General features: G+C 45.8%; 1 protein-coding gene across 1 annotated transcript in view; it reads left to right on the top strand.

Annotated features, from left to right (window-relative positions):
- The window catches only part of LEMD1 (LEM domain containing 1), a 30,752-nt gene extending 26,964 nt beyond the window's left edge, over positions 1-3,788 (top strand). Inside the window, exons 5-6 of the mRNA XM_061382003.1 lie at positions 1,518-1,594; positions 2,517-3,788. Of these exons, the coding sequence (XP_061237987.1) occupies positions 1,518-1,594; positions 2,517-2,715 (276 nt within the window). The 3' untranslated portion in view covers positions 2,716-3,788. The remainder of the gene's footprint in view (positions 1-1,517; positions 1,595-2,516) is intronic.
- The last annotated feature ends 23,166 nt before the right edge of the window (positions 3,789-26,954 follow it).

The following is a 26,954-nucleotide window of genomic DNA, read 5'->3' as shown; positions in this document are numbered from 1 at the left end:
AATCCCCACACTCAGTGATTAGCTGTTTAGGACAAGGATGGTGTGGTGGTCTCTTTGAAAATCCTCACTGCCAGCATGGGGACTGGTACTCTGCAGAACAGTACAAAGTTTGTTGAACAAATAAATAAAACTTCAGGTCAATAAGGTCAGGTATAGAACATGTATATGAGGGTCAAAGAAATATAGACCAGATGAGTGATCTGAGTGGATAAGGGCAGTGAAGAAGACTTCTTGTAGGAGGGAAAAGAGGAGTTTGGTATAGAGTTCCATTGATAATACTGAGTGACCTTAGACAACTTACTTAACCTTTCTGTGCCTCAAATATGCGATCTCTAACATGGAGCAATGAGTGTCTACAAATGCGGGCAGGGTGGTCGAGGAGGCTCAGTGCACTCACGGGAAATGGGACCCAGAACTTGATAAACGGCGGTCAGCAACACCATCTGACACCGCATCATCACCTTTCTGGGGCTCACCCCCTGGACACTGCAGACATTTGAGATGATGAGGCTTGAATCTTAAGTATGAGTGGACAGTCAAGGGAAACCAGACATATGAGGAGAAACGACAGCATGAAATTAATGTTATCATTCTCACAATCACATGACTAATGTTTACTGAATGCTTACCGTGTGCCAGATGTTTTCATCACTTCATACAGTTTAAATCATTTAATCTTTACAATTCTATTTCACAGAGAGGGGCCAAAGGCCTAAAGGGCCTTTTGACTTTATTGAAAATATACCAGTATGAAAGAAATTTGGGGGAAAAGGAAAAAACAGAAATGCCATGATTATCTCTCCTTCTACCCCTCTTACAGAACATTTTCATTTTCCTAAATTATTTTCTAATCCATGTTCATTGCCAACTGGTCTTTTAAAATAACTTTATTCTTTGTATAAAAATGATGCGGGCTCATTAAAAAAAGTTTCAAGCAATAAAGAAGTACAAATAAGAGAGAAAAAAAGAGCTGATGTTTAAGAACAGCATGCTGCTGGCATCACGTGACCCTCGTCACCGGTGTGTCTACTGTTCGTGTTGAGTCACTGAAGTAAAATATTACACTACAGAACTTGGATGTTTTTCCTAATTGTTGAATAAAGGAAGCGTAACTGAAAGTTTTTGTTATGAGGTACTAAACTACCCCATGGGCTTCCCAGATGGCACAGGGGTAAAGAGCCCCCCTGGCAATGCAGGAGATGCAAGAAGCGTGGCTTCAGTCCCTGGGTCAGGAAGATGCCCTGGGGTAGGAAATGGCAACCTGCTCCAGTATTCTTGCCCGGAAAATTTCATGGACAGAGGGGCCTGGCGGGCTACAGTCCATGGGGTCGCAAAGAGTCAGACACGACTGAGCGACTGAGCACACACGCATACACACACACACACACACACACACAAACTACCTGATATACCAAAAACGTATCAGTTCTCAGATTATGTGACTTTTCCTAGAAAAAAGATTCTTTGTATAAAATATTGGAAACTATAAATTCTTGATATTTGTTTCTGTTCGTTAGAGATGCAAGACTTCCACCAGTAAACCAAAAGCCGTAGAAATCTTCTGCTCGGATTCTAAGCGTACTGAAGGAAGAAGGTAATGCTTTTCTTAACATATGAGAAGATATGTATGTACATAAGATATGAGTCTTATGCAACTCCTGGAAAAAAACTCATTATTCAGATTTCTGTGAAAGGTTTGAGTCTGAAAGGAATGTGTGGAGAAAGGAGAAAGATTGGTGATCTCTCACAATTTCGAAGTCTAAGGAGCCTTACAGACTCTGCACTTCACTACTCATATTTAGAGATAAGGAAATGGGCCGGAGAAGCTGAGGAGGATAGCATAAATTACAGTAAGCTAAGACCAGAACCCAAGTCACTTAGAAACATTGGTAGTCATTTAGAAACCTTTATTCCTATTGGTAGGGAAGGGAAAAGAAAAGGAAAAAAAAAAAGAAAAGAGCAAGGAGCTGAAATAAGAGCTCAAAACAGGATGTTTTATGGGTCAAAACAGTAAAGCCTTCTGGTATACTTCCTAACTTCTGAATAAATTTTGGCCGATTGCCAGGATTTGACTAGCAGATCAGAAATTCCCCTTTTTCCTTTGGCAATGTAAAATAAGAAGATTTCAAAAGTAGTTCCCATCTCCTCCCTGAAAAATCAGTGCTCATACCTGTGGAGAAAAGGAGAGGGCCAATGCACAGATGCCCCCATCAGCGAGTACCCATCCCCAGTGGGCACCAGGGGACTGTAAGGCCCTGAGCCTGGCCTTGCACCACCATCGGAAGATGGCACACACGGGGTGATAAATACACGTTCTGTGGGATTTTAGAGCTCTCACACGTTGATGATATCCTGTTAATATTACTCTTTGAAATTAGCTTAGGTTTTAAATGAGCAGAGGGTTGCTTCCTGAAGTCTCACCATGGTTGCTCCCTCGGGCCTGAAGCCCCAAGCATTTTAAGGGGTCCTCAAGCAGCAGTTGTACAGAACTCTAAAGGCCCCTACTGTTTTCACAGATGTGCTGCAAGAACATCAAACATCAGATGCAAAGCACTGAGGAACCTCAAAGAGAAAGCCTGCTGCAGAGTGAACAGGAGAGCTGGGGACAGTGACCTAGAAACGTTTCCAATGGGCTTGACGCTTGCTGTGTTTGGCATCCTCGTTATTGTGATATTTGTCTACATAACTATGGAAAGCAAGTCACTCTTTGGTTAGGTGCTTTAGAAGCAGAGTGATGAGCACGTGCCTGAGTACTGCTCCGAGCCCTCTGCTTCAGGAGGGAGCAGAGATGGAAAGCAAGTCACTCTTTGGTTAGGTGCTTTAGAAGCAGAGTGATGAGCACGTGCCTGAGTACTGCTCCGAGCCCTCTGCTTCAGGAGGGAGCAGAGGCTCCTCTCAAGGTGGAGACCCAGCCCCACAGCCGGGTAGTCTTCCCGTGCCCTGTGCTGAGCTGAAGGGTCTGCGGCCAGGCTCCAGACAGGTGGCAGGGATGAGGGAGCGAGCCAGGCATTTGTGTCAAAGAGCTTGACAGTAGGAAGTTCCCCGAGTCAGATTGGCCATCATTAAAAGTACTTTCACATTTGTGCAGACCTCTAAGAAGGAAACTGTGCCTGGAGTTGTTCTTTCTAACTGTGGTGATAAGCTGTGGATCACATTTTTTCATTCTTCAAATTGGGTAGTCGACTATGGGAAAGGCCACACAGGTGATGAACAAAAAAAGGGACCGTATCTGCTTTGGCAAACCCAAAGAACTAGCCACCATCACCAGTAATGACAAGAAAAGCACTCAGAACAAGATTACGTTTTCACCACTGAGCTTAGAAAGGTTTGGAAGGATTAAGACCTGGTGAGGAGTGTAGTGATCATGGTCCTGGGAGTGGGCAGGGCTGGGCAAGCACCTGAACGCCTCTGTTCATTGGCTTTGTGAGCTCAGGGGAGGTAGTTGTCTTCTCTGAGCTTCAGTTCAACTTCTGAAAACAGGGATAAAATAGACGCTTAGGGTGACAGAGGATGAGGTGGTTGGATGGCATCACCAGTGGACACGAGTTTGAGCAAGTTCCAGGAGTTGGTGATGGACAGGGAAGCCTGGACTGCTGCAGTCCATGGAGTCACACACAGTCGGACACAACTGAGCAACTGAACTGAACTTAACTGAACTCTTAGGCTAATGAAGAATTTGAAGAAATTGCACATATAAAGTATTGATATAATACTTATTGTTGTTCACAGCTAACTGGTAGAAGCCCTCAGTAAATGTTCAATAAATGCTTAAGCATTGTTACACTTTGGCATAATAGTTCAGCTTCTGGGAAGAGCCACTTCTAGACAGAGAGAAGTCTTAAGTACCAAGAAGTCAGCTGCAGCAATTTTCATGGCAGTCAAAAGGTAGAGCCAACTCAAATATCCAACAATAGGGGAAAGGCTTAATCAGTTGAGGTTTATTTAGACTCTCAATAGATGACTGTGTAAGAATTAAAAATATTTAAAAGTTTATCATAACATAAAATGCTTATTAAAAAAATTGTCAGCAGCTTTCTCCAGTACTCTTGCCTGGAAAATCCCATGGACGGAGGAGCCTGGTAGGCTGCTGTCCATGGGGTCACTGAGGGTCGGACACGACTGAGCAACTTCACTTTCACTTTTCACTTTCATGCATTGGAGAAGGAAATGGCAACCCACTCCAGTGTTCTTGCCTGGAGAATCCCAGGGACGGGGGAGCCTGGTGGGTGCCCTCTATGGGGTCACACAGAGTCGGACACAGCTGAAGTGACTTAGCAGCAGCAGCAGCAGCAACAAGCAGCTTTATTGAGATATAATTTACATGTCATACAGTTCACCTAACGTGTACAATTCAATGATTTTTAGAGTATGCATAGTTGAACAACCATCACCTATCCATATTTTAGAATATGCATAGGTATACAACCATTACCACAATCAATTTTAGAATATTTTCATCACCCCTAAAATGCTTTTTTTTTTAATGGTAAGCAAAAATGATGCAGATTCATTACTACTGTATTATCACAACTAAACAACACTGGAAGAAATATGTCAAAATGTTAATAGTACGTCAACAATGGGGCTCTGATTTTCTTTATTTCTACTATTCCATGTTTTTAAAGATTTCTATAAGCAGAGTGTGTTGGTTTGTGTCAATTCAGGAAAGTTTTAATTTAAAAAAATGTATACTGTATTACAGTTTGGCTGTAAGGAACATAAAACTCAGTAAAGCTGGCTTAAACAGCGATTTATTTTTATCTCTTAAAAAGAAATTTGGAGCATAAAGCATATAATACTATTAAATAACCAAACGTAATACGATCCTGACTCAAACCAACTGTAGAAAAAATTATGATCATGAAAATTTGAAACTGACTAGATATATGGCGATATTTAGAGATGCTTGATCTTACTGAGCATCAGCAGCTATTTTGTGACTACAAGTTAAAAAGCATAAGAGGAAGGCTAAGAGAATCGCAAAGATATTGGCCTGCTGTCTTTAAACTCCTGAAATTAGTTCTGAAACGCAGCCCATTGCATTAGTATTTTAAGGCAGAACTTAGGAACTCACCGCCTCCTATCCCCAGCTTGTGTTATGAATTTCATTCAGAACAGTAAGTCTTCCCAGGTGGCTCAGTGATAAAGAATCTGCCTGCCAATACAGGAGACCCAGAAGACGCAGGTTCAATCCCTGGGTCAGGAAAATCCCCTGGAGGAGGGCAACCCACTCCAGTATTCCTGCCTGGAGAATCCAATGGACGGAGGAGCCTGGCAGGCTATGGTCCATAGGGTCTCAAAGAGTTAGACATGACTGAAGCGACTTAGCATGCAGAACAGTAAGGGAGGCTAGGAGAGTGGGCATTTGAAATTTAGCAGCCTCTGTTAGACAAGGGAGTAGAGGATTGAGCATAAGAACAGGAGAAAGCAACCTTATAGTGATGGCCACTTGTTCAGTTGTCATAAGATAAAGCATAATAAATAAATAAATCTCTCCTAGAAAGCCTTCTTCAGTACTTTGAATCTTTGCCAATTATTTCTTGTAAATTAGAATCCTGGAATCAGTCTCTGGAGACTGAACAAGACCTCTAATTAGTGCCTCACCACTCAAGGTAAGGTCTCCAAACAGCAGCATTGGCAGCTCAGGCCCTACCCCAAACTACCAAGCTGGAATTTGCATTTTAACAGGATTCCAGGATTCCTACACATAGTAAAGTTTGAGAAGCACTGCTGTGGTTCATGCCCATCAGGTGCTTATGTGGGAGGAACCCTAGCTCAAGCCTAAGCCAGGCTGACCCTAAGCGTGAGGCCAGAAGACCAGCAGGGCGGGTGCATCGGGGGCCTGTGCACACTGGGGACTGGCTACCTTCTCGAGAAAAATGCGTCTTAAAGGAAGAGACTCAGGGGGGCGAGTTTGATCTCAGGAAATGTGTCACTATGCATCCATCTGATAATTTATCATCTCCTGCACCCTCTCAATAGAAGGGCAAATAAAATCAATGTAAGATACAGTCCCCACTCTTAAGGGAGTGGTAGGGGAGAAGGAGATGCCAGCAGACATTGCAATGTTAAGTGACCTCCTTTTGACGGGAGGACAGGGAGTATAGAAGAGGGCGACTTTCTCCAGCGTTGGGAGTAGACACAGGTAGCTTCCTGGAGCAAGTGGTATCACAGTTGAACCCAGCAGGAGTAGGATTCGATCAACAGAAGTGGGAAGAACGTGGGTGAGGCTAAAGGTGAAAGGGCCATCTCCAGGCCGAGGGCACAGTGTCTCTAGAGACTGGTAGGGAGGCAGGGCGGGCGAGAAGCACCATGAGACTGAAGCGGGTGGTGAGGAATGGGGCTGGAAAGGAAGGCAGAGTTTGGATCATAGCGAGCCTCGGGGACCGTGTTAAGGTCTTTAATCCCAGGGCTAACGCAGAAGAAGACCCAAGAACAAACCATCCCTGCCTCCCCGTCTTCCTCGGCAGCTTCCATTGCCTCCCCTGAGAACTGGGTAGAGAAAGGCTTCTAAAGAGGCATCAGACCGAAGGAGCCATTTTCTCAGGCCCCTGAGAGACTTCGGGCACACAGGGCAGTTATCAGGGTGCTGGGCCCCGGCAGGGACAGGAGCAGGAAGCCCTGCATCGGTGGGAGGGAGGGGGCACACTCTGACATGCACTTCCTGTGTCGCCCTCGGCGAGGGCACCACGCCCGCGAGGCTACAGGAGCAGGGGCAGGAGCGGGGAGGTCAGGGGATGCTCCCTGCGGTTGGTGTGCACACACGAGGCACCTTCGTGGAACTCCCTGGAGGCGAGGAAGGAGCTGCTGCAATTGGCCCAGCAAATAGGGTAGGGGTGACAGGGGGCCGTTGAAACCCCCATGCGTAGAGAACGCACACCTCTGCCATGTTCTTGAATCTTCATGATGTGACCCAAGTGTTTCACGATTGTCTCTGTGAGGCTCCCATTTCCCTGGCAATCCGGGGAGAGTGTGTATACGGAGGGGAGCTGTGTCCTCTAGGACTGCTGTCCTCTATCTCCAGGAAACTGTTGCCACCAAACTGACCTCACGGAGCTGGTGCAGGGAAGGCTGTGTGTGCAGCAGGCTTTTCTGGAAGTGTAGACATGATGAGGAATCTGAAATGTGGAGAGGAAAGAACTGGGCCTTACTTTGGTGCCCTTCCCAACTCCGAGTCATCTACCTGCCCAACCCCACTCTCAGCTACGCACCACCGCAGCAAAAGCCGTGATACTGATTGGCTTGACTTTAGGCCAAATTGAATTCTCAGGTGGAGCTCCCCACCCCCCACCACTAGTCTCACTGATAGGAAAGGAACTGGTGTAGAGATTTATTCTCTCATCAAGGGCAAACTCCAAGTCATCAGGGTGTTTTATTTTCCCAGTTCCAACTACTTGTCTGCCTCCCCTACAAATCCTGGAGCTCTTTGGGTTGGGGACTGTATCTTAATCGTCTCTGGATCTCTTCTTAAAAGTCCTGACTCATCCAGAACAAGCCCACTTCCTTTTCAAGCCATTTCCAACCCAAACAGACATTTGAAACGACAAAACCAATACCCTAGATTTCACCTCCTACTTATCCCTGTGAGAAGTTCCGAAAATGAGCAAACTGCTGCTGAAAGGCATCATTATGCGTGTTATTCCTGAGCAGTCTGTCCTTCCTGGGCATGGGTAGTGCTCATGGGTAGTGACATGGATTAAATGTCACTTACCTCTGGGTGAGACCTGCCACCCAGAGTCACTGTTCTCCCTCTGGTCGCCAAGCAGTTAAGGGGAGCGCTGGCTGGTGACACAGGATTCAGCTAATTTCATGTCCCAAGGGGCGTTGGATTTCGTGGGCATGTGTTCTGCATATGGGGCAACAAGTCCTATTCTATGACGTGTGCTGTTGAAATCTCTATGCAGCCAACGTTCAGGCTGGCAGATGGAAGAAATTCTTAAAGGTTCTATTTCTGGCTTTCAACATTCAGAGAAGTACTGTGCTCCCACCTCTTAAAAATAATTGGTTAAGTACCAAGTTATATTCATTGCCACAGTCATAAATAAAGAAGGTGCTAGACCACATCGTTCACATCTAGGGTATTGATAATAATTCTTACATGCAAGAAAAGGGATTATTGATGTTTGGGAGGTCTTTATTTTTGCTTCCCCCCGCCCTTTCCTTCTGTCCTCAAACCCCACCACTACCCCCCAGCCAAGAAAAGCCTTGCTGATTAGAGTAACATGAAGAGGCTCATCTCTGAAGTAAAATTAAACGTTACTCTTTTCCAAATCAAGAAATAATTTCAAGACTAAAATAAGAAAGTGCCAAACCAATTTAGCATTTGATTCTGAGGAAGATTCCCCCTAGAATCTTGGATGGCAGAACATGAAAGGGAAGCCAATTAGCTTGTGTGAAGCCACGCTAACTCTGAGCAAGCTTGCTCCAGAAGAAATGCACCCAGTAAGAAGGTACGTGGAAGCCAAAGCAAGTGCCATCAGGGTGTCTTCCCGTTGGTGCACACAGACAGCTTCCTGCCCATTTCCTGCTGACAAAGTTAGGTGAGTGCAGAGCAGGAAGAAATATGCAGAGGCGTTGCAGATACACAGCACCCAGCAGTGGTTCACGTTCACGGAAAAACGATGGCTCCCGCATAATTCTCATGTGTGGGTGTGACCTAAACACAACCCTGCCTAATGAATCACTCCCTGGAGAGCCAGCAGGGGCTATTCTAGGTACGCTGCAGGCGTGGACGAGGGTGCCTCGCCGTCTCCTGACAACGGGAGAACGCTGTGACAACTCCAGTTCCTAGAGAGCCATTGTCAAATTCTCTTCGGAGCTGAGGGATTAGCTAAAAATACCCTGAGGGGACAGGATGAATTTGCTTTGTTGTGGTTGCAACTAGGGTTTGTTAGCCTCTCTTCTGCTTTCCCCAAGACTGGTGTGGGGCAAGCAAGAAGGACACGTTCACAGCCTGCCTGAGTCAGGGGGGCTCTGCTGCCAGGAGGAGCACGTCTTTCTCCCTGATGCTGCTGGAACGTTGAAACTGGCCTGAGGGGGTTGGCACGGGGGACGGTGCTGAGATGGAACTCAGGGGATCCAGGCTCCAATCTCACCACGCCCCCGTGGGCATGGGACGCTTGCCTGGAGCCTCAGTTGCCTCCTCTGTAAAATGAGCAACAGACTTCTGAGTTGGAAACTACATTGATGAACCTTAAAGACAGTGTGCTAAGTAAAATAATCCATCCACAAAAGGGCGGGTGCTGTATGATTCCGCTTTTATGATTCCCTAGAATAGTCAGTCACATTCAGAAAACGAAGATCATGGCATCTGGTCCCACCACTTCATGGGAAATAGATGGGGAAACAGTGGAAACAGTGTCAGACTTTATTTTGGGGGGCTCCAAAATCACTGCAGATGGTGACTGCAGCCATGAAATTAAAAGACGCTTACTCCTTGGAAGGAAAGTTATGTCCAACCTAGATAGCATATTCAAAAGCAGAGACATTACTTTGCCAACAAAGTTTTGTCTAGTCAAGGCTATGGTTTTTCCTGTGGTCATGTATGGATGTGAGAGTGGGACTGTGAAGAAGGCTGAGCGCCGAAGAATTGATGCTTCTGACCTGTGGTGTTGGAGAAGACTCTTGAGAGTCCCTTGGACTGCAAGGAGATCCAATCAGTCCATTCTGAAGGAGATCAGCCCTGGGATTTCTTTGGAAGGAATGATGCTGAAGCTGAAACTCCAGTACTTTGGCCACCTCATGTGAAGAGTTGACTCATTGGAAAAGACTCTGATGCTGGGAGGGATTGGGGGCAGAAGGAGAAGGGGACGGGAGAGGATGAGATGGCTGGATGGTATCACTGACTCGATGGACGTGAGTCTGAGTGAACTCTGGGAGTTGATGATGGACAGGGAGGCCTGGCGTGCTGCGATTCATGGGGTCACAAAGAGTCAGACACGAATGAGCGACTGAACTGAACTGAACTGAACTGAGAATAGTCAGACTCAGAGAGACCAAACGCAGAATGGTGGTTGCCAGTTTCTGAGGGGTGGGGGAGTGGAGGGCTGTTGGTTGATGGGTTCTGAGTTTCAGTTTGGGAGGATAAGAGAAGTTTCAGAAATGGATGGGAGTAATGGTCACACAGCAGCATTTAGGATCACCAAACTGCATCGCTAAAAATGGTTAAAATGGTACATTTTATGTTATGTATGAAAGTGTTAATCGCTCAGTTGTGTCTGACTCTTTGCAATCCCACGGACTGTAGCCCACAAGGCTCCTCTGTCCATGGGATTCTCCAGGCAAGAGTACCAGAGTGAGTTGCCATTGCCTTCTGCAGGGAATCATCCCAACCCACGGATCAAACCTGGGTCTCCCATATTGCTGGCAGATTCTTTACTGTCTGACCCACCAGGGAAGCTATGTGTTATGTATATTTGCCACAGTTTTAAAAAATAAAAAAGAAATGAAGCAATTATTCATAGCATTTGCTCACAGCATCAGGGGTCTCAAATTCAAACACCCATAGAAAGAAAGAAAGAAAGTGAAGTCGCTCAGTCGTGTCCGACTCTTTGTGACCACATGGACTGTAGCCCACCAGGCTCCTCTGTCCATGGGATTCTCCAGGCAAGAATACTGCAGTGGGTTGCCATTTCCTTCTCCAGGGGATCTTCCTGACCCAGGGATCGAACCCGGGTCTCCTCCATGGCAGGCAGACACTTTACCATCTGAGCCCCCAGGGAAGCCCAAACATCCATGGGCCCAGGCAAATTGTGTAAGTGAATGAGTGAGTCCTGTGACTTGCTCAGTACACATCGCCCCAGAGGGGGCAACAGCCCCCCAGCCCAGCCAGGACTCACCATGCAGGAAGGTGAGTCGGTTTTTCAAGAAGAGTGAAAATTCTGGATATTTGCGTGAAATCTCTGAATTCTTCAAATTGGCAACTAATTTAAGAAATGTTTTAAACCCTCAAAACTGTGAGACAAACAAAATACATCTACAGCTTCTATTCTGCTTGCAGACTTTCTCCCCCTGTGTAGGTGAGCCCTATGTACCATCTGGGTTCCTTTCTTCTGTGCATCCCAGCCCCACTACCTCCTCAATAACATTGTGGCCACGACAAGCTGTATCGGCGTAAGTCTCTTGACTTTCCACACCGTGTGCCCGTGGAAACCCAACCAGAATGTGCCAGAACAGGCAGGATATACTTCACCAATAACAAGCAGGTAAGCTGGAGTCAACATCGACGGCTCTAACAGAGTCCATCAGAGATGTGGGGGTACTTATATGCATAGTCTAGCCCCAAACTCCACTAACTCTTATGATTTTTTTTAACTTTCCTTAAAGGAGAAGGCAATGGCACCCCACACCAGTACTCTTGCCTCGAAAATCCCATGGGTGGAGGAGCCTGGAAGGCTGCAGTCCATGGGGTCGCGAAGAGTTGGACACAACTGAGCAACTTCACTTTCACTTTTCATTTTCATGTTTTGGAGAAGGAAATGGCAACCCACTCCAGTGTTCTTGCCTGGAGAATCCCAGGAATGGGGTAGCCTGGTGGGCTGCCATCTATGGGGTCACACAGAGTCAGACACGACTGATGTGACTTAGCAGCAGCAATGGAGGCCTAGTGAAATAGACCCTGACTCTCCCATCACACTTGATGCCTTGCATCTCTTGATTTCTGCTTTGAAACTAATCAACTCCCTTGCTACCTCTGGTGTCCGTTCTCATTACCATATTCAGAAGTCAGATGATATCATGTATCTTTCTTAATTTTTGATGAGTGTGGAAAATACATCCCAGTGTATGAGACCCCAGGGTAAAGGGATTTTATGTTATCAGAGTAGTAACAGCTTTATAGATGCTGGAGGCTGCCTTACTATATTTCACTTATAAGCCCAATATGCAACTTGGCAAAAGAACATAGGCAGTTTTCTGCATTTGCTAGCAGCTTTATTTAAAGGTGGGATATTGCTTGCAAAAGTAGGCCATTTGGAGACGTGCAAGGAATACACCACTAATCACCTGCCAGCATCTTTCTTGCTTATACCAATTCTGGTAGCAAAAAGGAAAAATTGGGGCATTTCCTTAGGCCAGGCTTTCTACAATTAATTCTCAGTGACAGCACATACTTCCACTTGTGAGAAACCATCAAAAGGTTCTTCTTGAGGTGATAAGTTCTCCCAAAGTGGGGAGGCAGAAGCATCGCTTAGATGAACAGATCTGCACTCTCGGCAAATCCTGCTGGTGATGGGAAGGTCGTGGCTCTGTATTCAATGAGTCTTTCTGCCTGCCTGCTCCTGTGGGCCACGGTGACCTTATGCTCAGTGACTCTTCATTCAGCTGGAAACTTCTTTCCAGATAACTTCAGTTTACCTCTTTGAGAGATAGCAACTTCCTTCCTAACAATGTGTCATTTTGTTGGCATTTATGAAGGGCTTACTGTGTACCAGACCCTGTACTAGGAGCTGAACTGTAATGATGCTCTAGCGGGGGAAGCAGAGGACTTGTCCAGAGTCTGTGTGAATGAATGCTCCTTGGTGCTCTGCCCTGAGCCCCTTCCCTGCTGTGTGGGTTCCTGTCACAGACTCATGGGTACCACTCTTTCCTGAGAGTTGCCTTCAGTTGATGGGGGCTGCTTCTCCTGATCAGTGAGACCCACCTGGGTAGCCCAGAGCCAAAGACCAATCTGGAAAAACAAAAGGCCAGCCCCTTGGCATCAAGGAGGGGAAGGGACACCTCTGTGGTACTGATTGTGTTCCAGCGGTCTCCACGTCCCACCCATCCACCCTGAATCAGGCCAAGGCTTAGCTGTGCCTGGGACCAGAGTCTCGTGTGACCGCTTCCCCTTTATCCTGCTTCAGACCCATACAGGTTTTCTGAACAGCACTTCTGCAATAAGCCACAGGCCTCAGACTCCGATTCTAGGGAACCCAACATGTGACAGGGTTATGAAGATGATATTTAATGGGAATCTTCATGAAATGTTATACTTTTCTTTTGCCTTTTTAAGCAAAGAATCTGAGTATATAATTTTTCAGGAGAAAATATTTGCAAATCACATATCTGATAAGGGCTTAATATCCAAAATATATAAAGAACTCATAGAACTCGGTAGCAAAAAAACAAAATCAAATGCCTAAAAAATGGGCAGAGGGTTTGAATAGACATTTTTCTAAAGAAGACATACAGATGGCCAACAAACACATAAAAAGTTCTCAGCATGACTAATCATCACGGAAATACAAACCAAAACCACAATGAAATATAACATCACACCTGTTAAAATGGCTATTATCAAAAAGACAAGCAATAACAAGCATTGGTGAGGAGGTGGAGGAAAGGGAATCCTTGTGCATGTAAATAAGAGCAGCCACTATGGAAAATGATGTGGAGAGTCTTTAAAAAATTACTGATAATATAGAACTACCATATGACCCAGCAATCTACCTCTAGGTATTTATCTGAAGGAAACAAAAACATTAATTTGGAATTATACATGAAACCTCCTGGGTGTTCTTTGGAAGGAATGATGCTAAAGCTGAAACTCCAGTACTTGGACCACCTCACTCGAAGAGTTGACTCATTGGAAAAGACTCTGATGCTGGGAGGGATTGGGGGCAGGAGGAGAAGGGGACAATAGAGGATGAGATGGCTGGATGGCATCACTGACTCGATGGACGTGAGTCTGAGTGACCACTGGGAGTTGGTGATGGACAGGGAGGCCTGGCGTGCTGCGATTCATGGGGTCTCAAAGAGTCGGACACGACTGAGCGACTGCACTGAACTGAACTGAACTGATACATGAAACCACTGTGTTCACTGAAGCATATTTTACAACAGCCAAGATATGGAAACATCTTATGTGTCCGCTGGCGGATGACTGGATAAAGAGAGGAAAAAACGTGTATACACAGCACAGTGAGTACTATTTGACCATGAGAAAGAATGGATCTTAGCATTTGCAACAGCGCAGATGGTGCTAGAAGGCTTATGTTAGTGAGATGTCAGCGAAAGACAGGTACTTATGTCACTCACATGTAGAATTTTAAAAACAAAAAACCTGCCCAAGTTCGTAGATACAGAGAATAGACTGGTCATTACTAGAGGTAGACGTGCACAGTGGGAAAAATGGGTGAAGAAGGTCAAAACATACACATTTCAGAAATAAATGTCATGGGGATGTTAACATATGGCATGGGGGCAATAGTTAATAATGCAATATTGCATTTTTTAAACATTAAAAATAGCTCTTAAAAGTGAGAGAATAGCTCTTAAAAGTGCTAATCACAGGAAAAAACTATATGGGGACAGAATTACTGTGGTTGTCATTTTGTGATACATACAAATATTGAATCATTACATTGTACAATGAAATTAATATGTTAAATTATACCTCAATGAAATATATAGAATATAATTTTCATTTTTTGAATGGCTTCCTCCTCAATGAAATAGGGTCATTGAATGAGACATTTTCCCTGCCAAATCTTATGTGTCTTTGACTTTGTAACCATGAACATCACTTTGGGGATGGAATGGAGACAGACAGACCTGGGTTCAAATTCTGACTTCGCATGGAACAGCTGAGGGCCCTTGCAAGCTGTTTGGGCTTGCTGAGCTGCAGTTCCTTCATCTGAATGGGAAGTGGTGCTAGCTCGGCGTTGTAGTGAGGACTAACGAAATACCCCGTCCTGAAGCACAGAGTGCAGCACCTAGCAAGAAATCACAGCTATTAATACTAGCATCTTGCTTTTGTATTAAAACAGGGACATCTCTACAGGCTTATCAGATGGCTCGCCCTGTACCACATGGTCCCAGACCACTGTGCTCTTTGAGTTGTTGAATTTGTTCCTCCCTCTGCCTTCAGGTTTTCAACTATCTGGAACAATTCTTTCCCACATTTGACTTTTCTGACTTATTTGCTATAGATTGTAGAAACCCTCTAATCAGACGTATTAGCTCTGACTGGGTTTATTATTAATAATATTAACATCATTACTAGATCCCTTGGCCTGTCTGAGTCATCTTGTGGTAAGTTGTAGCTGGGCAGCTTTCAGCTAGACCATGGCCTCGTAGAGCTTGCAGATGATGTTGGAACCATTGATCAGTCTCTAACAGCTAGTCTAGGGCCAGCACAAAGTAGGGATCCAATAAATGCTAGTTAAAATATGCTCTTAAGGGTTGAAAGTAAAATGTAAATAAAGAGGCTCAAAATGAGGGCCTAAACCTCTGCTACAAAATCAAGTCCACATTTTTTTTGTTCTGGATGGTTGAAGCTTCTGGTTAAAAGATTTTGTGATCAAAAAAGGTTTTATTACATAAGTGGACACTGAAAGGGGAGAGGAGAAAGCGAATTTTATCTCCCAGTTAATGTTAATACAAGGACTAGGATGTCGAATGCTAAAATGCTGCTTTTCTTTTCCACAGTCCCCACGATGGGCAGAGTGTCTTAACATGACGGGCTTTGCAAACAACAGAGAAACCCAAGGGAACAGCCACATGCTGTTTGCTCCCTGTGGCTCCTAATCACCCTCCTGCCATTCCCCTTTGATGTCTTCCTTGTCCATTTCCCTAAATGACACAGATCCTCCTGGCCTGCTCTTGGGCAGAGTTGTCTCTTGCTTTTGGAGAGTCAGACAGGAGCCAGAAGAGAGAAAGCAAGGATGCTTAATCATCTGTCTTTACTGCTCAGGCCACCAGGCAGGGATGGGAGGGGAAACGGCCCCTCTGAGATCAAACTCTACAAAGTGCTGCAGTGGTACATTTTGTTCGCACAACAATTAAACTGGTTAAACACGGCCTGACCCTAGGATTGCTGGCTGGGAGCCTGGGTTTGGTCTTCTTATCTGTCTAACAGGAACCTACAGTGCAAGAGTCCTTCTGGGCTGCCTTTAGGCCTAGTAGGGAAATATATTTCTTCCATATCTTAAAGGTCCAGCAACTTGTGTGCAAAACTCATCTGGCCAAAGCTCAGTGGAAATGGAGGCATCTCCTTTCAAAATCATTACCACACAGGTTCCCCGAATCCAGTGGCCCTCAGCCTCATAGCCCATCAGAATAATCCTGGGTCTGGTGCCCAGGCTGTCCCCCAGACCAGTTAGCTCAGAATCTCTGGGGGAGGGACACAAGTCGCCAATGTTGGAAATGAATTGCCTTGGATGAAGATCCCCGCAGAGAAGATTAAAAGATTTCCAAAGACTGAGCTCAGAGAGGAGCAGAGAGTGTGACTTTAAGATTTCTGCAGGACTTCCCTGGTGGTCCAGTGGTTAAAAATCTGCCTGCCAAAGCAGGAGACATGGGTTCGATCCCTGGTCGAGGAAGATTCCACATGCCTCAGGGCAGCAAAGCCCCCGCGCCACAACTCCTGAAGCCCGTGCACCTTAGAGCCGAGCTCCGAAACCAGAGAAGCACCGCAAAGAAGCCTGTGCACTGCAGCTAGAGTAGCCGCTGCTCCTGCACCTAGAGAAAGTCCGTGCACAGCAATGGAGATCCAGAGTAGCCAAAATGAAAATAAATAAGTAGAAAGATTTCTGGAGGCCCTAGTGACGGAGTAGAAGAAACTTTTACATGGTGTCAGACTCATGGGGCTCGGGCGCTGGCCCTGCCGCCTACTACCTCTAGATCTTGGGAAGCAAAGTCTGGGCTTCAATTTTCTCATTTATAAAATGGGTATCGTGCAGTAGATAATACATGGAAAATGTCAGTACATAACAGGTATTCAAACAGTAGTCGTTACTGGACTCACAGACTTAGAAAGCAAACTTATGGTTACCAAAGAGGAAAGGTGTGGGAGGGGAGAGTGAAATTAGGAGTTTGGGATTAACATACACACGCTACTGTATATAAAGTAGATATCAACAAGGACCGATTGTGTAACACACGGAACCCTACCCAATATTCTGTGATACCCTGCATGGGGAGAGAACCTGAAAAAAATGAATATTACATACGTACAACAGAATCACTTTGCTGTACACCAGAAATGAACACAACATTCTACTGCTGCTGCTAAGTCGCCTCAGTCGTGTCCGACTCTGTGCGACCCCATAGACAGCAGCCCACCAGGTTCCCCCGTCCCTGGGATTCTCCAGGCAAGAACACCGGAGTGGGTTGCCATTTCCTTCTCCAATGCAGGAAAGTGAAAAGTGAAAGTGAAGTCGCTCAGTCGTGTCCGACTCTTAGCGACCCCATGGACTGCAGCCTTCCAGGCTCCTCCGTCCATGGGATTTTCCAGGCAAGAGTACTGGAGCGGGGTGCCATTGCCTTCTCCAACACAACATTCTAACACTATTCCAATATACAATAAAAATTGAATTAGAAAATAAAAGGAGGCTTAATAAGAGGCTATATACATGGGTATATGTGTATATATAAATATACGTTAGTAGTTATTATTAACACAGGAAGTGCTTCCTTAGCCAGATTGAGATTTTTTTTTTTTTTTACAGGAAGCTAATAGCAGTTTCATTTAAAATAACACACATAGGGGAAAAAAATCAATAAAACAAAATTCCATCAAAAGGAGAATGGGCCATCAAAAGGAGAATGCCCTCTGGGCATGGCCTGGCGTGCGTGGCGCACCCTGCCGCCCGCGGGAACAGGCCGGTGCTCAAAGTTCTTCCTCCCGAGACACAAGGTGCTGCGGGGAAAGGCGGCTGCCGCCTCGCAGGTCCCGCACCGCACGTTCGTGCGGAACCTGGTGCTGAACCATTCACAGACGACGACCTGCTTCTGGGTCGAGGTTTGGAGCTCCCTCGCTGCGATCTATTGAAGTTTGTAAGGAAGTAATAAAGATATGATAAATATCTTTTAAACAATATATAGAAAGGAAATAAATACAAAAAAGACCAAAAAAATAGAATTTAAAAAATAAAATAAAAAGGAGAATAAATAATTCAATTTTGATTCCACACAATGGAATGCCACAATAAAGATTAAACTACTTCCCTGGTGTAGTTCCTTGGACAGGTTACTCACCCCAGCATTCTGGCCTGGAGAATTCCCTGGGCTGGATAGCCACGGAGTCACGGAGAGTCAGACATGCCTGAACGACTTTCGCATGGGGTTCTCAAGGCAAGAATACTGAAGTGGTTTGCCATTCCCTTGTCTAGTGGGCCATGTTTTGTCAATCCGAAAGGAAATCAGTCCTGAAGGGCTGATGCTGAAGCTGAAACTCCAATCCTTTGGCCACCGGGTGCGAAGAACTGACTCGTTGGAAAAGACCCTGCTGCTGGGAAAGATCGAGGGCAGGAGGAGAAGGGGACGACAGAGGATGAGATGGTCGGATGGCATCACCGACTCGATTGATGTGAGTTTGAACAAGCTCGGGGAGTTGGTGATGGACAGGGAGACCTGGCCTGCTGCAGTCCATGGGGTCACAGAGTCAGACACAGCTGAGCGACTGAGCTGAACCCCTGGAGTGGGGAGGTTACAGACCAAGAGAATCATGAGAGGAATATACACTGTGCTTGAAGAGACCCCTTTTCCTTGTCTTTTCTACACTTGCAAGCCTTTCCCCATTTAAATTGGGAAGCAGGATTAGGAAAAATTGAAACTGTTAAAGTTGATACTCTAGATACGCTAGACTTTCTTTTTTGCTATATACTTTTTTACATTATTTTCCAGTCGAACTAGTTAACCGTCTTTTCATATGTTCATAGGCAGTTATGCTTTCATGGCATGACAGGTAATTAATTTTCACAGTTCGTTTCAGTGACAAAAAAAAACACCACTGTGTGGAGGCTACAGAAATTGTGGTAGAACTTTTCCTTACTGTTCTAGTCTTAGTTATACCCTCTCTTAACCAATCATATACCCATCAAAATTACCTTCATAGAGTTCCACTCAAAGGATGTGAAGCTAATATAAATACTCCCTGCTAAGTTTGCTGTGCAATCTTGAACCAAAATTAGTTTAACTCACAGTGTCTTCTGAGTCTTCTAATTCTGAAGATTGTGTTTCAACAACTGAGGAATCTTTCCTAATTTTGTCATGCTATATGGAATTGCAGAGTTGTAACTTCCTCAGATGTATAAACAGTCCCATAAAGATTTCAGAGAACACTTAATATGCTAGAATTAAGGATGGTCTGTGGTCACCCACAAAAGTTGGTACTCATCTGAACTTGGTTGCATAAGTAACATTAATTAAAAGCTTATTATATGCTTGGAACTGTGCTAGGTATATGACTGGCATTATTTCATTTAACTCTCTCAGCAACTGTGACATAATATTATTGTAATATTATTGTAAAGTAACTATATTCCAATAAAAACTGATTAAAAATAATGATATTATAACAATTCTGATTTGACAGCTAAAGACATTGAGACCCAGAAAGTTGATTTATTCAAGATCAAGTGGAAAACTGGGATACAAACCCATACCCATCTGACACTAAAATTTGATCTTAAGACTTCACTCTTTACAAAAAAAGGCTTTATTGAGATATGATTAGCATACCATATAATTCAACCACATAAAGCATGCAATTCAATGACTTTTACCAAACAGTCGCATAATCCTCACTACAATCAATTTTAGAACATTCTTGAAAGTGAAAAGTGAAAGTGTTAGTCACTCAGTTGTGTCCAACTCTTTGGGACCTCATGGGCTACAGCCCACCAGGCTCCTCTGTCCGTGGGATTCTCCAGGCAAGAATACTGGAGTGGGGAGCCATTCCCTTTCTCCAGGGGATCTTCCCAACCCAGGTCTCCTACACTGTAGGTGAATTCTTCAATGTCTGAGCCATCAGGAAAGTCCAAAAAGAAACTCGTCTATCAATTAATGAATGGATTAAAAAAGTCATTCATACAATAGAAGGTTATGAGGGAAAAAAGAAACGAAGTTCTGAGGTAGATTTGTTTCTTTTTAATGCTCCTCCTTTTGGTATCATATCTAAGAGTTACCAATACTGTCCTGTGTATTATACACTTGACAGTTGATGGAAAAGAATATTTTAAGTGTTATTACCACACAAGGTCACAAAAAGGAAGGAAATTAGTGTGAGGTGATAGAGTCTTAACTAACCTTATTGTGCTCATCATTTTGCAATTTATACATGTATCAACTCACCTGTACACCTTAGACTTACATAGGTTATGTATCAGTTCTATCTCACCATCTTCCCTTCACCTAGACTCTCAGTACTCCAAGGTATCACCAGCGTCAGTCAGACCTCGGGTGAATCCCGTCACATGTCAACTGCTCAGCTAGAGCCACAAGTTGTTTAAACTCTAGAAGGCTTAGTTTTCTCACCTGTGAGATGGATATACTGATACTCACTTTGCAGAAATACTTGCAGTGGGTTACAAGTAACACTTCTAAGCGCCTGCAAAATTGCAGGGACTTGATGGATGAGACTAGACATTGGCTCCTGCCATAAGGTTACCAGATTTCGTAAATAAAAATACAGGATACCCACTTAAATCAGAATTTCAGATAAATGACCAAATTTTCTAGTTTACCTAAATATTCTAACGTAGCTGAGTGTTCTGTATCTTACCTGTCAACCCCCAATGGTGTTTTTTTCAACCACACCCCAGTCTGCACAAACCTGGATCTATTCCTTCGTCTCTGCTTGGATGCCTTCCACTCTACTTTGCTGAAATCTGCCACCTGTTTGAAGGACTGGCTCCTCTCTCTGGAGGTCTTCTCTGGCACCCTCAGAGCATTGCTTTCTTCTTCCTCTCCACTCTCAAAACGCAGAGCAGACTGATCCTGCATCACTTACCTGCTTCTACTCTGGATATGTGCATCCTGTGCCTTATTTCCCCTGGAGCTAGAAGCTTCCTGAATCCACAAACCAGACCTGAAATGCTACCTGGTGTTTTGATTCAAGAGGTGCCCCATAGCTATTTGTTAAATTAAAAAATGAGACTCAATTGTCCTAAATCAGAGTTGCTTTCTATTTTCATTTTCAGAGTGGATTTTCCCTTTTAAGTCTAGAATCTGGGCACCACTGCCATATGGGGCTTTTAAGAGACTTAACTGAACCCTTACAATTTAGGATAAAGGGAAGAAATGTTAATCGTTTTCTTCTCTGGACAAGGAAATGAGAGTTTGGCTGGTGGCAGGGGGGAAGACTCTGGACAAGGAATCGAGAGTTTTGTGGGGAGGAGGGTGGGGAAGACTCAGCATTGGCAAATCACTGGTTACAAAATGAAATAAATACAGCATTAAATGAAAATGTCTCTATGTGAACAAAGTTCTCTTTCTCGCGTGCACAGGCAGACTGATGTATTCCAGCATCTGTCTGAGTAAGGTTTGTACTGAAAAGCAGAAAAATGAAATCTGCAGGGCGCTATTTACTGAGGGATTTGCTCCCCTTCTTTGTCTGTTCTGACTAATCCCAGAGTGGCTGAGAGCTGCCTATTTTGTTTCTGGGTTCAGACAGAAGGGAGAGATGTTTTCCAAAATCGCCATGAGATGGCTGGGCTCCCTGAGACAGGATTTGAGGAAGGACAAAGGCATCGTGTGGGCATTTTGTGAAGGGTGTCTGGACGGGGGCTGTCATCGGTAGGCGTCTGTGCCTGCCATTTGCACATCTTACGGTAATCCTCCATTGACCGCCGCCTGCGCGCCTTCCTGCCCACTTAGACTGTCCCTCCCCGCCGGGCCTTGATGTCAGGCCCCTATTTTGCTGCTCTAATTCAATGGCTGCTAATTGGATGCTCTGCCGGCCTAATGGCTTCTTCCCAACTGCAGAGCTGACATTTACTCACTTGATTTCCACCCCTCCCTGTGCTCTCTGGCCTCCTTTGTGAGCAGAGCTTAAATTAGGCAGGATTTCAGACCCAGCACCTTTTTACATTCCAGCTTGGGCCTCTTTTTCGGGAGGAGGGGATGGCTAAGTTGAGAAGAACCCTGGAAATAGACCCTGCTAAGTCATTTCAGTCGTGTCCGACTCTGTGTGACCCCATAGACGGCAGCCCATCAGGCTCCCCCTGTCCCTGGGATTCTCCAGGCAAGAACACTGGAGTGGGTTGCCATTTCCTTCTCCAATGCATGAAAATGAAAAGTGAAAGTGAAGTCGCTCAGTCGTGTCCGACCCTCAGCGACCCCATGGACTGCAGCCTACCAGGCTTCTCCGTCCATGGGAGTTTCCAGGCAAGAGTACTGGAGTGGGGTGCCATTGCCTTCTCCGGAATAGACCCTAGGCTGGTCAATCTTGACACCCGCAGATAAACCCAGCTTTGTGACTTAACTGTATCCCAGGACACCAGCTGACTCTGCGCTACCTTCCTTTGTTTGCTCTTTAACCTGGACCCAGCCTGCTAATTTCAACTGGAACTTGCTTTATTTCGTCACCTAATATCAGACCACTGCCAAAAGACCCAGTGCTTGTTTTCATCATTGGCAAGGTTTGGGTTGAACATTAGACCCTCTCATCGCTAGGGTTTCACATTCAGAACTGCAGTTTAGGGCTATGATCTTAATGGCTGTTTTAGTTGTCACGATCCCAACTTGTCCCCTTCTCTTCCCTGTCCCTAGACATAAGCATCTTTGGAGAGATGAAGGAAGTAATCCTGAGAGGATTTCACGTTTGAAACATCTTCAGCATGTCATCCTCTTTGCATTTGTCTCTTACTCAGTCTTGTATCCCCAAACAGTACAGAGAAGCAAGAAGCGCCAGGGCCCCCAAACATTGGCTTAGAATGGATAGTCACAGACTGAGTTTAAAATTATTCTCAGATTATGGATTAGAGATATGTTTATTTATAGGCACCAGTCCATAGGACAAACAAACAAGGGAGATTCTGGGGCCATTTGGCAGCATGGATTCTGTCTTCAGCGTCATCCAAGCAGCTATCCTTCAGGCAAGCTGTTTGCTTGTGGCCTATAATCTGTCTCCAGGGATCAGTTTTATTTGATTCTTAATTGTATTCTACTTTCACTCCCTCCAGTCCCTTTACACATGTGCTCATGCATACACACACGCGCACACACACACACAATGCTTCTTTAATTGGCTGTAGCAACCTCTCTCAGGCATTTCTAATGTGGCACACAGTTCCTTCTCGGGCTGCTCTGATGGACAGCTGTCTCCCTGGGCCAATGCTTCATTAGGTGTGACAGCCTGCAGCCAACCGTCGCCATGCCACCCTGCTCAGGGGGCAAAGTGCAGCTCCGGGGAGTCTGGGAGACAAAGAGCAGAGGCCGTGGAGGGGAGATGGCTCCTGGAGCGGCAGGTGAAGCGAGCTGAAGTGCAGCTCTGTCTTGTACCAGATGATGACATTAGGAGCTGGGTTAATAAAGGAAACTTGGTTACCCGGGTGTTGCCTCTGTAACTGAGAGACCGACGTTCAATCCAGAATATATGAGTCTCCACAGGTGGTCCGTTACCTCCGAAATCAATGTGGCCCGTGTATGGACGCCCCCTCCCTACGCAGCCCTCCTCTCCCAGTATTCGCTGTCTGTCCGCCTCTGTCTTCATGGAGAGAGATCGGGGAAAGAGAATGTTTCCTGTGTTCTAGACACTCGTGACTGATGCACTTGTTTATATAAAGTCATATAAAAATCAAAGTGTCAGTTACACACAATAAAATCCACAGTTTGATGGGTTTTGACAAATGTATACCCTGTGATAATCACCATGCCATCGAGTATAATCTCATAATCCTCCCGTTTAATTCCCATGAGAGATATTGGTGTTATTGGCTCACTTTATAGCTGCGGAAACAGAAGACCAGAAAAACTACCGACAGTAACAACAGCAATGGTAAGCACCGTGGGCCAGGTACTATTCTAATACTCTGCTCACAGATTGCCTCACTTAATCCCCTCCACAACCCCACCAGTCCCATTTTACAGATGGATAAACTTGTCTCTTAGGGCTTCCCTGCTAGCTCAGTTGGTAAAGAACCTGCCTGAAGTGCAGGAGACCCCAGTTCAACTCCTGGGTTGGGAAGATCTGCTGGAGAAGGGATAGGCTGCCCACTCCAATATTCTTGGGCTTCCCTTGTGGCTCAGCTGGTAAAGAACCCGCCTGCAATGCGGGAGACCTGGGTTCGACCCCTGGGTTGGAAAGATCCCCTGGAGAAGGAAAAGGCTACCCACTGCAGTATTCTGGCCTGGAGAATTCCATGGACAGTAAAGTCCATGGGGTCTCAAAGAGTAGGACACAGCTGAGAGACTTTCACTTTCATACTTGTCTAAAGTCTCACAGCTGAATAGCTGGTGGGATTTCTGGGGCTCAGTTGATGGTCTTACTCCAATAGTACCTTCTCCTCAGAGAATAAAAAAAATGTTACCCTAGTTAGATTTTCTTTTGCCCAGAGAGACAATCCTCCCAAAATAGAAGAGCCATAGAATGGAGAAGCCACATGTACCACATCTCTGCAATCGCCCCCGCTGTCTGTCTTCAAGCTCTGGACAGTCTGCTGCGCCCCATAGAGGAGATGGGGCTTAAAATGCAGCCTTATCTGGCTACCCCTTGGGACACTGCACTCTTCATCATTTCTGCAAGCCATCTCCTCAAGCAAACTGACCCAAACTGCCCTGAAAGGTTGGCAGCCTGTGCCTAATGTTTCCAGCAGTGCTGGGTGTTTCGAGGGAGCTGCTCCCCCTCTCTGAATGCTGATGCCCACTCTGCACAGAAGGACAAAGGTGTAGGGTGGCTGTTTGGGGCTCTGATACCAAAAGGTCAACTCACGCCTCTGCATTTTACCCACAGCCCAGAACAGGGAAACTGGCCATCACTGGATCAGGGCTGAAGTGGACATGTCATTTTTGCATAAAGGTCCTGCCACAAAGGCCAGCCGCTTTCTCTCTTCCCTCCTTCTCTCCCACCTGGCAGAGGAGTCCCTAAATCCTCTTGCTGGTTAGTTTCCATGGCAGGCATTGTCTGTGTGTGCGAGCGTGTCCGCCCTGCACCCTCTCTCCTCAGAGATCAGGCCCTGGCAGCTGAGGCCCACAGAGGGAGAGGCAGGCAAAGCCGCCCAGCTCCATAAAGGGCCGAGGCTCTCGCGGTGGGGGATCACTCCTCCTGAGTGGAGGACCCCCTCCCAGGCATTGGAGGCAGCCCTCTGCGTAGGACATGATCCTAGTTCATCAGCCAGAGGCGGCAGCGGGGGACTCGAGTCCTGGAGGAAGCCCTGGGATTCTGGAGCCCCTGCTGTCCCTGCCCCCAGCCTGCTCCTCGGAGGGGTTCTGGGCCGACCCCCGCCCAGGCCTCTCCAGCCCCGTCTCCTCATTTGTCTTTGGCAGACGATCACTGATACCCTTCTCCCCGGGTCAGGTAAGTTTTATTTTAATCCGTCTCTGCACTGTCACCTTGGCATTCCCAGTGCCTCTGCTGGGGAGACAGGCAGCAGTGTTAGAGACGGGCTGGTGTGAGACTGGGAGGGGTGAGTGTCTCTAAGGGCCTTTCTTCCTCAGCTGGGCCACTCTAGCTTTGCAGTTAAAGGTTTGCTCCCAGATTGGACAACACACAACCAATATCCAGAACTTTTAGCTTCTGGTCTGAACTCAGCTCAATTTACTGAATACCAGCTATGCACAAGTTGCTGTGCTTGGTTTTGAAAGGATGGCAAGAATGACACACAACGCTGGCTCCCACCTTCAGACTGCTGATCGTCTGGTGAGTCAGATAGAACCTCTACCCAAATGGTATGTGGACCCCAAGGTCAGCCAGTCTGGATTTCACTCCCTATTCTGGCTCTCTGACCTTCAGCAGGTCACTTAACCTAAGTCTCAGTTTCCTCCTCTGCCAAGTGGGGATAATACTGACTACCTTATAGGCTAAATTATACACATGCATATGTATAGAACGGAGAAGGCAATGGCACCCCACTCCAGTACTCTTGCCTGGAAAATCCCATGGATGGAGGAGCCTGGAAGGCTGCAGTCCATGGGGTCGCTGAGGGTTGGACATGACTGAGTGACTTCACTTTCACTTTTCACTTTCATGCGTTGGAGAAGGAAATGGCAACACACTCCAGTGTTCTTGCCTGGAGAATCCCAGGGACAAGGGAGCCTGATGGGCTGCCGTCTATGGGGTCGCACAGAGTCGGACACGACTGAAGCGACTTAGCAGTAGTAGTAGTAGTATATGTATAGAACTATAGTCACTATAATAGTAACTATCTTACAGGCTAAAATTTACACGCACACATATATAAAACTGTTCACAAACACTAATAATCACTATATACTTGTTAACTACTATTAAGTTCATATGAAATTTGAATGATAAAAAATATGTAAAGAGTTTGGAATAGCGCTCTGAATATCAGTGGTGGTTATTATCGCACAAGAAAATTGTTGTAAGTCACAGATAAAATTCTACAGAAACATGGGAAGATTGCTCTTGCCTGCCAGGATCATGAAAGGCTCCTGGAAGAGGTGACATTGAGCTTGAGCACTGGAGAAGGAACAGGATTTCAACAAGCAAGAGTGCACAAACCCAGCAGAGAGCAGCAAGCCACGACCGGGCCCTGAGCCTGGCTGAGAGGCTGAGCTGGACTTCGGGCCCCAGCACCTGGGGACAAGGGCCAAGTTGGGGTGTGACATTGTAAGTTCTGGAGTAACCAGCCCAGCCAGAGAGGAGGGGAGTGTGACACTTGAAAGAGATCTGGGCTGAGAGCCCCGAGACTAAGGTTCAGGTTCTGACTGAGCTTCCAGTTGAACTGGGTGCTCTGAGGCTCACGTCTTCACCTCCCCTGGGTTTGTTTTCTCACCTGTGAAATGGGAATAATAAAACTTGGTGCACTTTTCAATTTTGCTATAATTATTCACCATGGCATCAGATCAGATCAGTCGCTCAGTCATGTCCGACTCTTTGCAACCCCATGAATTGCAGCATGCCAGGCCTCCCTGTCCATCACCAACTCCCGGAGTTCATTGAGACTCACGTCCATCGAGTCAGTGATGCCATCCAGCCATCTCATCCTCTGAACCGTGGCATAGGAAGGTGAATTTATAAATCAGTATGTAAAACACAAAGTACAATTCCTCAAGACAAAGAAGAATGA

Source organism: Bos javanicus, chromosome 16, assembly GCF_032452875.1.
Source record: "Bos javanicus breed banteng chromosome 16, ARS-OSU_banteng_1.0, whole genome shotgun sequence".
NCBI classification, from domain to species: domain Eukaryota; kingdom Metazoa; phylum Chordata; class Mammalia; order Artiodactyla; family Bovidae; genus Bos; species Bos javanicus.
The sequence above is the reverse complement of the archived record's forward strand: the minus strand, read 5'-3'. Positions and strand labels throughout refer to the sequence as shown.